Genomic DNA, 11,868 nt, shown 5'->3' on the forward strand with positions numbered 1-11,868 from the left:
TCAGAAGAGCAATCAGGTGCTCTTACCCACTGAGCCATCTCACCAGCCCGACTGAAACATTTTCAATTTTATAGTTACCATCAGACTGTGCAGTGTAGGGGAGGGTCGCGGCTGCGGTGACTGATGGGTGTCCAGGGGTTTCTCACGTCTTTTGATTCTGTACATGTAGGACAGACAAACAGACAGACAGACAGACAGACAGACAGACAGACACACACACACACACACACACACACACACACAGTTGAGACCAGAACCTTCATTGTAGCCCCCACTTGTGACTACTGAGAAACTGTCTTTGCCTGGAAACAGTTAATGTTTGCTTTTATGAGTGACAGTTAACTGTAAAAAGAGGAATTATTGTGCAGTTGCACATTCAAGACATGTAGTGTATAATGCGGCGTGTCACTGTATCCTGATGTCTGAGTGTCCGGGAATGTGAATGAAAAGCGGTCAGTCTCACTCCTGTGCTCTTGGTTTGTAATACAACTGTGCGTTGGTAGTCTGGGTATGGATGGGTCTTACCACATTTAAAGATAGGATTACTAGGGCTGGAGAGATGACTCATCGGTTAAGAACACTGATTGCTGTTCCAGAGGGCCCAGGTTCAATTCCCAGCAACCACAGGATGGCTCACACCATCTGTCATGGCAGTTGTAGGGGATCCAACACAAATGATAATTGCCTCCACACAGCTAAGAAATCTTTCTGTTGTTGTTTGATTTATTTGTTTGTATGTTTGTTTTTACAAGACAGATTTTCTATGCATAGCTGGCCTATCCTGGAAGTCACTCTGTAGCCAGGAGGATTCCCTCAAACTCAGGGGTCCGAGTGCTGGGGTGAACAGCGTGTGCCTCAGGCTCGGCTGCTTTGTCTTCTGAGGCAGGCTCTCACTATGGGACCTTGGCTGGAGTAGAACTCAGCTTGGCCTTAAACTCATATGTCTTCCTTGCAAGTGCTCAAAGATGTACACTACCACACCCAGTGTCTTTAGTTTTACACATATGTGACAGTCGGAGGACATACTCTTTTACCGTATCTCAAAGGTCAGTTCAAGCCCTCAGTCCTGGAGTCAGCTCCTTTACCACAGATCTCTCACCAGCTCCCAACTAAGAAATCTTAGTGAAAACCCAGGTGACACACGCCCATAAGAATACTTTCTGGAAGCCTTTCGTTGCTGTGGGATGGTTTGTTTTGTATTGTTGTATGCATCTTGGCCCAGAGTCATGAGGTCAGAGGACAACTTTGCAGAATCAGTTTTCTCCTTCCACCTTTTGGGTTCTGGGGCTCAGACTCAAACCTGGGTTCTTAGGCGTGGTGGCAAGTTCTCAGCCTAGCCCCCAGCTGTGGAATCTTCCCTGGTCTGCCCCTAGGCTGCCCAGCAGATCATCGAGCTTCAGGAGGCTGCACAGATCAATGCAGGCCTGCAGCCGACCAACCTGGGCCGGAACAACAGCCTCCACGACATGAAGACCGTGGTGAAGACCTGGAGGAACCGGCTGCCCATCGTGTCTGACGACTTGTCCCACTGGAGCAGCGTCTTCATGTGGCGGCAGCACCATTACCAGGGTAAACCGACCTGGTCCAGCATGCACTCATCATGTAATTCTCCAGACACCCTGCTCTGCTGCTCTCATGTCGTTTTGTTTTTTGTTTTTTGTTTTTCCCCAGATTCTAAGGTAACGGTGGTAATGACGAGGGCAGAGTTGAACCTGGGAAGGTTTTGTGCTCTGTGTCCCACCCACCCACTTGGTACATTTTCTAGTTAGCCGGGCATTCCTGCTCGACCTTGGGTGCAGGCCAGCGCCACTGAGTGAAGGCACTGTGTCTCAGCCACCCCCGCTGCCGGTGGCTTTGTGTCTGTTCCTGGTTTTCCTGCCCTAAATCCACCAAGCATCCTTTGAGGAACACCTTTGTGATTCAGTGACTGACACATTTACTCAACTTGCCCCTTCTTTGCTTTTTCTTTTTCGTTTTTGGAGACAGGATCTCATATATCCCAGGCTGGCCTTGTTCACTAAGACTGAGCGCTGAGGGTAACCCTGAACTTCTGATCCTTCCTCCTCAGTCTCCTGAATACTGGGGCTGGAGGCATGCCTTGCTGTGCCCCATCTTTATTTTGTTAGGGAACAAATCTAGGGTTTTGTGAATGTTAGACAAGTCTTCTACCGAGTAAGCCACATTCCTGGCTCTAGTCTGAGATGCGGGATACAGGGAAAGCAGAAGGGTACCCTGTTCTCATGAGCCATGTTGCATGTGGTCTTCATTCTTTCTTTAAGCCTGATTGTGGCGCACTTGGGAAAGCATGTGATGTGTCTGACAGCTAATTCTTTTGCTCTTTAGCTATTGTAACTGCATATGAAAATAGCTCTCACCATGACCCAAGTTCCAATAATGCCATGCTTGGAGTTCATGCCTCAGCCTCTGCCATCATCCAGTATGGGAAAATTGCCCGGAAACAAGGTCTAGTTAACGTGGCGCTGGACATACTGAGCCGTATCCACACCATCCCCACCGTTCCCATCGTGGATTGCTTCCAGAAGATTCGACAGCAAGTGAAATGCTACCTCCAACTGGCAGGAGTGATGGGCAAGAATGAGTGCATGCAGGTAGCGTCCTGTGGGGGGGGCATTTGTGTCGGGCTCCTGGGCCAGGCAGAGAGGAAGGGAGTTGAGAATGTTCCAAACACAGCCTTGACAGTGGGCAACTGTCTGTCCCACAGAAGACGGGAAAGGAAACTGTTCAGTATTAGAACTGCATCTGTGGTCACATTGCTTAGCTAATGTGTTTAAGGATAAAGAAACCATTATAAAAGAGGAGGTAAGGTCGATCCTGGCATGTCTGTGCTCAGAGGACCGGCCTTGTGAAGAGACAGGGACTCTGGCTGTGCATGGCACTTCAGGGAGAAGGGCTTTGTAAAAAGAAATGAGTTGCGCAGAAATTTTAAGAGCCTTTGTCCTCTCTCACTGTTTCTGAACAGGGCCTTGAAGTTATTGAGTCTACAAACCTAAAATACTTCACGAAGGAGATGACAGCCGAGTTTTACGCCCTGAAGGGAATGTTCCTGGCTCAGATCAACAAGTACGTATACTGTGATGAAGGGTGCAGGTGCTACAGCTGTGGTTTCATGTTGAGGCATTCGGTATGGTGTCCTCCGCGGTGAGGAGCTAGCAGCAGAGCCATGTGTAGCCCTGTACTGCTTCTCGGGGAGAGTGAGCGGCATGACCTCTGTCTGAGGAGTCCATTTGTTTCTTTTGTGTGTTCTGTTGTTCTAGCTGGCCTTGGTGCATTACCCAGTCAAGGCTGAAGCTGCCTGTCTCAGTCATCCTATTGGGCCCCTAGACAGACAGAAGTACCACACCCCTGCCTGACTTAGGAGAGTCATAGCCTCTCATTCCCAACTGTGTGGGGGCCAAATCCGTCCAGGATCCAATCTCAAACATGAAGTTGTGTTGCGCTCCACCCATGTCTTGCTAGTTGTCCATGGCTTCTCTGTGCTTCTCGAATCGGCTGCTGGTTCTGTTTGGGGATGGAGGCTTTATATTCATAACGGACATGGGCCCAGGCTTTCCTGATTCTTCTTACACATCACTAATGTGGTAGGAAAATGGTATCTGGTATCACTGTCATGGAACAGTTTGACCAAGTGGCAGTTGCACAGAAAACGTTAGGGCTGAGTTGTTCTTGGTCCCAGAGATTTGCTCCTTGGTCTAAATCAAGTTCTCAACCTGTGGGTCTCCACCCCTTGATGGTGATGGTGGTGGGGTCGTCAAACAACCCTTTCACAGGGTTTGCAGTTTGCGTATCAGATATTTATATTCCAGTTCTTAACAGAAGCAAAATTAGTTATGAAGCAGGAAGAAAACAGTTTTATTGGGGTTATCAAAGCCTTAGGAACTGAATTAAAGGTTGTAGCATTAGGAAGGTTGAGAACCACTGGTCTGAAAAGACCTAAGCAAACAGGTACTTGTCACAGAGTGCGTAGCTGCACTTGTCATTAGGCAGAGTGTGGAGACAGCATCAGTGTTCGTGAACAGCCCTCTGCACATGGACACATGCTGCAGTGTGGAGACCTCAGAAATGCTGTCCTGGGTGTAGTCGGATGGGGAAGATACATCAGTCCCCACAGATGGAAGGCAGAGTGGTGGCCAGGGGCGTGGTGGCATTTCCAGGAATCAGAGTGACTGCATAGGAAAAGCCACACAGCAGTTCCATGAGTGTGTTTACTATGACTCAGATGTTCAGTTTGTTGGGTTGGCTGGTTATAAGTTTTGAAATGGGCCCTGACAGCGTGACTCAGGCTGACCCTCGGCTGCTCTGTGTTCTAGGCTAGCTTTGACCTTGAAGTCTTCCTGCCTGCCTCAGCCTCCCTAGTCCAAGTTTGTGCGGCCAACAATGCTCTGTGAGGCAGAGTGGTGGCACATGTTGTGTGTTTTGGTTCCACACAGATCTGAGGAGGCCAACAAAGCGTTCTCGGCTGCCGTGCAGATGCACGATGTGCTGGTGAAGGCCTGGGCCATGTGGGGGGACTACCTGGAGAGCATCTTCGTGAAGGAGCGGCAGCTGCACCTGGGCGTGTCTGCCATCACCTGCTACCTGCATGCCTGCCGGCATCAGAATGAGAGCAAGTCAAGGAAGTACTTGGCCAAGGTGAGACTGGGGGAGTCCTTCCTCTGCCCTAGAGCAGCCTCAGACTGGCTTGAGATCCAGCTTCGGCCGGATCTGCTTTCTTGCCTTTGCTCACTCCCCTCCCTCCAGAGGCCCGAGCATCCTGGGGTCTCACACACTGGGGGAAGCCTTCTAGGCCAGAGGGAACTGAAATCCAGCCCGGTTCCACGCTCTCCCTGCAGAGGCACAGCACAGCCAGAGTCAGTGTTTGCAGCAGATGTGAATAAACTCTGCTGGGGGGTCTCTCAAATCCCTGGTTGAACATGAGCTTGGGGGTGTACATCAGCATCCATGGTCATTAAGCCAGTGCCGACCCTACCTGCGGTGGCACTTGAAGCTCTGTAAGCTCTGTTCTGATTCTCCCTCATGGTCGACGACACCACTTCAGTTAAAGGTGGGGCCTCCTTTGAGGCTCTCAGAATTTCATATAACTAAAACTTGTCCCCTGCTTCAGGTACTATGGCTTCTGAGTTTCGATGATGACAAAAACACGCTGGCGGATGCTGTAGACAAGTACTGCATCGGTGTACCCCCCATCCAGTGGCTGGCATGGATCCCGCAGCTGCTCACCTGCCTGGTGGGCTCTGAGGGCAAGCTGCTGTTGAACCTCATCAGCCAGGTGGGGGCAGTGTCAGGAATGCTGGCTCCTAAGGAGTGCTAGTCTTGTCAGTTAGTTAGACGGGGTTAGCATGTCATAGCTCCTCCTGAGTGAGCAGCGCCGGCTAAGGAGTGCTAGTCTTGTCAGTTAGTTAGACGGGGTTAGCATGTCATAGCTCCTGAGTGAGCAGCGCCGGCTGTGCCTCTCCAGTGGGTTCTGTCCTCATGGGATTGTCCTGTGATGCTTGGAGAAGACTTGGTTTTTCTTGAGATCACATAAGCGCTACTCGAGACCCAAGTTTGACCTAGAGCTTAGCTGCCTGGTTACTGTCTCAGTCTGTCCTCTGTTGTCGCCCATGCAGCGGCTGCACACACAAGCAGGTGTTCTGTGGTACGTCTGAAAGGTCTAAGTGATGGGGTGTCCTCTTGGTCACAGACTAGTATGGTAGAGCTGGCGCCGGCCACCTTGCCTACGTGGTAGTTTGACTCCTGCAGTTGCATGGACCAGAGTGGCCTTTAGTGGGCTTGCTCTTTAGTGGGAGTCACTCATAACCTGAAATGGCCTACGCACAATTCCCTGACTAATGGATACACAGGGAATCTCATTGGTTAAGATCCGGGTCAGTGTTTCTTGCTTTCCTCAGACTTACTGAAGGAAATGGAGTATGGTATCTGCCAGGAGTGGTCAGTTACCAGGTAGAATTTATGAGATGCATTTGTGATCTGTTGGGGTTTTAAACAAGCTATTCCATCTGTTGGTCAGCAACTTTATTATTACATCAGTTGCTTGGTATTGGTCTCTTTGACCCAAATGCACAACAAAACCCATTCACTGCTTGCATAGTTGCTCTCCCTACAAATTGTCCACCGCCCAGAACTCTCCCATTGAGCAGTGCAGTTGACTCCTTGCCGACTCCCAGCAGGTTGGACGGGTATATCCCCAGGCCGTCTACTTTCCCATCCGGACTCTGTACCTGACCCTGAAGATTGAGCAGAGGGAACGCTACAAGAGTGGTATGTTGTGGCTGGGGTGGATGGCAGGGGGCTCAGAGGGCCATGGGGGGTACCCCAGATCACCACTGTGACAGGCACACCCCTGCCCACAGCTCCCCTCCTACATGCAGTCAGTCTACTTTTTGGTCAAGGCCAGAGGACCAAGCCTAATGACTGAATAGAGTTTGTGGCAAGGGGATAGGTGTTCATGGGGATGACTTATTGGAGATAGAGTGAACCCAGTGAGGTCCCCACTGTGGGAAATCCTCAACAACCAAGATGTCTGTGTGTAAATGTGCTGTGGACCTGCTGAGGGCGGTCTTGAGCTGTCGGCAGTCTAGTCTCTAGATGAGCCTAAGAACAAAGAGCAGGCCTTTGACTCTGCCTTGACCAGCCTTAATGAGCAGAGACCTGACTTTATGGTGTGGGTGCTTGGTAAGCATGGGGGGGGGGGGCTTGCACACAGTGATGTCAGCTCTCTGGCTTGGTCATCTGAAAATTAAGGTTATTAAGTTCCTGACTAAATTATAGTGATCTCAAACCAGGAAGCTGGCTGTGCAGTGTTCTGTAGTGTATTTCTCAAAAGGGTGGCTTATTTTTCAAAAATGTCATTTTGCAAGTGGGGGTTGGCCTTCCTGGATGAAGTATTTAGATCGTTCTTTTAGATTCTTCTAACTTGTAGCAAGGAATATGTTGGGAGATGATTTTCCAAATATTTTATATCAGACAGCAGATGACGCAGGGGCTCAGAGATCCATGGGTCTTACCTGCTTGGACTCTCGGGTGGTCAGCAGTCTGTGGGCACACACACTAGATTTTCCCTGGACCACCTGTGCTCTCCACTCCTCAGTCAAGCGGGACAGTTGTTTTTAGAACCAGGCCATCTTCACCCTGTCCCTGGGAGGAAAGCTCTTGTCCCACCATGGCAGGAACCGGCCTTCTTGTGGCCAGCGGGTCCTGTAATGCGCTGAGGTGGCATCCGTGGGTCTTGCGCTGACGTTGGCGTTGTGTGTGTTGCTCTCAGATTCTGGACAACAGCAGCCCAGTTCAGTGGGTAACCAGTCCCATTCTGCATCAGATCCAGGGCCCATAAGAGCAACAGCGCCCATGTGGCGCTGCAGCCGAATCATGCACATGCAGAGGGAGCTCCACCCCACCCTCCTGTCTTCCCTGGAAGGCATCGTCGACCAGATGGTCTGGTTCAGAGAGAACTGGCATGAAGAGGTAGGTGCCCTGGGTCTGCAGCCGCTGCCTCCTGTAGAGGGAGTGGATGGTACCAGACATGTCTACAGACATGGCTGTGCTCAGACCCAAGTCTGACTAACACAGCTCTTTACAGTTGATCACACCGTGGACCAGGTAAATAGTTCTCCAGACAGCAGTGCAGCTTCAAGTCATTGAAATATGACGGCCGAGGGTGTTGTAGCTCAGTAGGTAGAGCACTAGCCAGGGGTACACAGAGCCCAGGCTTTCATCCAAGCACTTCATCAGCAAGCCATAGTGGTCCATTCCTGCAATCCTGGGACGCAGGAGTTCCAGGCCAGCCTGTGTCCATGTGATAATGAGAAGGAAATGGAGTTAAGGCGCCTTGCTACTGGACACACTTCTGTGGTCTCAGTTTCTTTCTAACTGGCTGCTGGTGGCTACTGTGTGAGGGACAGGCTGTGGCTGTGGCAGTGTGTGGGTTTCAGCCTTGTCTCCACTCTGCTATCTCCTTAAGGGTGGTCACTTGAGCTGGGGACAGACTACAACTCACTTTTCTGCCCAGCAGTGTGTCCTGCAGGGCTCTGGCCAGTTCCATGTGGCCGTGAGAGTTTGTAGGTAACACGGTGCCTGCCGAGTGTCAGTAAAGGCAGAGTGACTGGGGTGCATGTGCCTACATGGCACAGGCTGCCTTGCTGCCAGCCGACTCATGTTCTTTGTCTCTTCTGCTAGGTGCTCAGGCAGCTCCAGCAGGGCCTGGCGAAATGTTACTCTGTTGCCTTTGAAAAGAGCGGTGCTGTATCCGATGCCAAGATCACCCCTCACACTCTTAACTTTGTCAAGAAGCTGGTGAGCACTTTCGGGGTGGGCCTGGAGAATGTGTCCAACGTCTCAACCATGTTCTCCAGTGCAGCCTCTGAGTCTCTGGCCCGCCGGGCACAAGCCACAGCCCAGGACCCTGTCTTCCAGAAGCTGAAGGGCCAGTTCACCACAGGTGAGGCTTGCGCTGGGCGCATGCTCTTTTAGACTTTCTCTTTTCTTTTCTTTTCTTTTTTTTTTTTTTTTTTTTTTTTCTTTTCTTTTCTTTTCTTTTCTTTTTTTTTTTTTTTTTTTTTTTTTTTTTTTTTTTTTTTTTTTTTTTTTTTTTTTTTTTTTTTTTTTTTTTTTTTTTTTTTGGTTTATTTATTATGTACAGTGTTCTGTCTGCACACCAGAAGAGGGTGCCAAGATTATATTACACAGTCAGTGCCTTCAACCCCTCTGAGCCATCTCTCTAGCCCATAAATCTTTTTTTTTTTAAATCTTTTTTTTTAAGATTTGTTTATTTTATGTGAGTACATTGTTGTTTTCTTCAGACACACCAGAAGAGGGCATCAGATCCCATTACAGATGGTTGTGAGCCACCATGTGGTTGCTGGGATTTGAACTCAGAACCTCGGAAGAACAGCCAGTGCTCTTAACTGCTGAGCCATCTCTCCAGCTAGACTTTCTTAAAACATAGCCTCAGGCCAGATGTGGTGGTGTGCATTGTTTTAGATCCCATCACTCAGGAGGCAGAGGCAGGCAGCGCTCTGTAAGCTCCAGGACAGCCTGGTCTATATATCAAGTTACAGTGAGACCCTGTCTCAGTACTCAAACATAAGGAAGCCGTGCCTGTCCACAGTCTGGCTTTGTATCTTATTTTTCACTGAAGGGCTAGAGTTTGAACTTCAGAGATAGGGGTTAGAAAAGAGAAGGTTTTCAGCCCAAACCCTTGCCTTCCTTCGCTTTGTTTTGGGGGAATGTTTTAAGTTGACGTGGAGAATTTTAAAGGTTAAAGTTCAGGCCTCAAAGCAACAAGTGGGTACAAACCTGCGGGGGCAGGGTGATGGGGGCCAGGGGAGAAGGCCTCCCCAGGCCTCTCATGCCTCATCTGAGGGGACCTCATCACTCCCTAACTCGCATGCGTGTGTGCGTGACACAGTGCCTTCTATACACAGCTTGCCCCAGACAGATCTCTTTAACTCTCTGAGTGGCCTGTAGGCATAGGAACACGATTTGCCTCGGTTTCTCAGAATCAAATGAAACATTTTGCTTACGGTTTTTTGTAATTCTCTGAAGACATGCTTTATTCACGGATATATACTGAAACCATGGGGGCATGGTGCAATTCTCTCTGTCTCTCTTTCTAGCTGGCCAAGCACTCAAGCAGGGAGCCATACACCCCAGGCCCTAAAACTATAGTCATTTTTTTTTAACTTATTTATTTATTTTTATTAGATATTTTCTTTATTTACATTTCTTTTTTTTTTTTTTAAAGATTTATTTATTTATTATATGTAAGTACACTGTAGCTGTCTTCAGACACTCCAGAAGAGGGCGTCAGATCTTGTTAGGGATGGTTGTAAGCCACCATGTGGTTGCTGGGATTTGAACTCTGGACCTTCAGAAGAGCAGTCAGGTGCTCTTACCCACATCTCACCAGCCCCTTTATTTACATTTCAAATACTATCCTGAAAGTTCCCTATACCCCACCACCCTGCCCTGCTCCCCTACCCACCCACTCCCACTTCTTGGCCCTGACATTCCCCTGTACTGGGGCATATAAAGTTTGCAAGACCAAGGGGCCTCTCTTCCCAATGATGGACGACTAGGCCATCTTCTGCTACATATGCAGCTAGAGACACGAGCTCTGGGGGTACTGGTTAGTTCATATTGTTGTTCCACCTATAGGGGTACAGACCCCTTCAACTCCTTGGGTACTTTCTCTAGCTCCTCCATTGGGGGCCCTGTGTTCCATCCAATAGCTGACTATGAGCATCCACTTCTGTGTTTGCCAGGCACTGGCATAGCCTCATAAGAGACCTATATCAGGGTCCCTTCAGCAAAATCTTGCTGGCATGTGCCATAGTGTCTGGGTTTGGTGACTGATGATGGGATGGATCCCCAACTGTAGTCATTTTTAAAGCCTTACTATTTTTAAAGGATGCAATTAAAACTCTATATTATGTGTGTACTGATAGTAGATACCTGTTAATTATGCAAGTTGCTTTATGGTTCAGCCTACTGTGACTCCACCTGGCATGCAGGTGTGACCCTGTCACCTCACCAGGTGGTCTCCTGTTGTGAACTGTAAGGTGCTTGAGGGTAACACAGCCTGCCTGAGCTGTTAGGTAGCATCCAAGGATGTGCATGTGAGCCTGTAGCCCTGCACTTTGTTCACACACAGAGACATCACACATCTACAGAGAGAGAAACAATAAGAAAAGAAAAAGAATTAGGGCTGTTAGCTAAGGAGTCTGCAGTGCCATCACCCTGTTGAAGAGGGAAGCCCTCGAGATGAGCACGGTAAAAACCGTCGCAGTTTACTTAGACACGGAGAATCCATCTGCGCTCACCTGAAGCCTCGGTGCCTTTATCTAAAACGTCAGATTCTTCCGTCATATGTAGTCTGCAAGAGATTCAGACATAGACTGAAGCAGTTATGTGGGTCTGTGTTCTGTCTTGTGGCTGGGGTGTGTGGACACCGCTCAGGCAGACAGAACGCAAGGGTACTAGGCTACTTCCCATTCTCGATACCATGGGGTGCCGGGCTTGTGGAATGCGGACATCCACTCAGGAGACGGAAGGCAGTCTAAGATAGGACCCCCAGCCTGGGTGAGAAACAGTGCAGGCAGGGGCCGAGGCTGTGGTTCCCAAACTACCAGGCACTCACCTGGGAATGGGTCCTGTGGGCCGGCAATGAGCCTGGGGCTAGGGGAATGCAGCTTAGTGAAAGGGCGAGTGTCTGGAGCTCAGAGAGGCCTTCTGCAGGAGACTTAGCAGACTTAGGTGTGGTTTGGTAACAAGGTTCCCCCCCAACGGAGATGTTGATGAGAGAGTCAGTCCTTGCTTGTCCAAACTGTTTAGTGAAAAATGGATGTACACAACTTACTCAGGGTGGAGCAGAGGTTAAATACCCTTTGTAGAAGGGAATGTTGGGAAAGGGAAGCTTAATTGGCTAAATCCTCCGGGCAGCCCATCTAGATACCTCATCAGCCTGGAGAACTCTGGGCTCCATGCTGCGTGACCAGTTGCCATGGTCTTCTTAGTGGGATGTGGTAGGCACTTACTCCAGGACAGGAATCATTCTCAATTACTAGATTTGCCATGGTTCCTCAATCTGCTTGACCTTACCAGTTTTCTCTTTGGTGACATGGTTCCACTTGACCCACACTAGATCTCAAAATCCAAAAGAAGTTAAAATCACAAGGTTTCTTCAGCTCCCAGCCAGAGTTAAATGAGTATAGCGTGAGCTGTTCCTGCAAGGTTGCTTCTCAGGAACCCTGTGCATATGTGATGAGCTTGTCTCCACTGACAGGCCTAAAGAGAAGGGAGAGCGCTGAGGGCTCTCACGCAGCAAGGTGTGCGTGAATCCTCATTGCTAAT

At 49.4% G+C, this 11,868-nt stretch overlaps 1 protein-coding gene across 1 annotated transcript in view; it reads left to right on the plus strand.

The window, feature by feature from the left end:
• Nucleotides 1-11,868, plus strand: part of Trrap (transformation/transcription domain associated protein) — a 94,764-nt gene that overhangs the window by 72,785 nt on the left and 10,111 nt on the right. Inside the window, exons 58-65 of the mRNA XM_029533525.1 lie at nt 1,374-1,602; nt 2,344-2,609; nt 2,981-3,081; nt 4,449-4,650; nt 5,123-5,287; nt 6,189-6,279; nt 7,337-7,482; nt 8,194-8,455. Of these exons, the coding sequence (XP_029389385.1) occupies nt 1,374-1,602; nt 2,344-2,609; nt 2,981-3,081; nt 4,449-4,650; nt 5,123-5,287; nt 6,189-6,279; nt 7,337-7,482; nt 8,194-8,455 (1,462 nt within the window). The remainder of the gene's footprint in view (nt 1-1,373; nt 1,603-2,343; nt 2,610-2,980; nt 3,082-4,448; nt 4,651-5,122; nt 5,288-6,188; nt 6,280-7,336; nt 7,483-8,193; nt 8,456-11,868) is intronic.

The sequence above is a fragment of the Mus pahari genome, chromosome 23 (assembly GCF_900095145.1).
Source record: "Mus pahari chromosome 23, PAHARI_EIJ_v1.1, whole genome shotgun sequence".
NCBI lineage: Eukaryota > Metazoa > Chordata > Mammalia > Rodentia > Muridae > Mus > Mus pahari.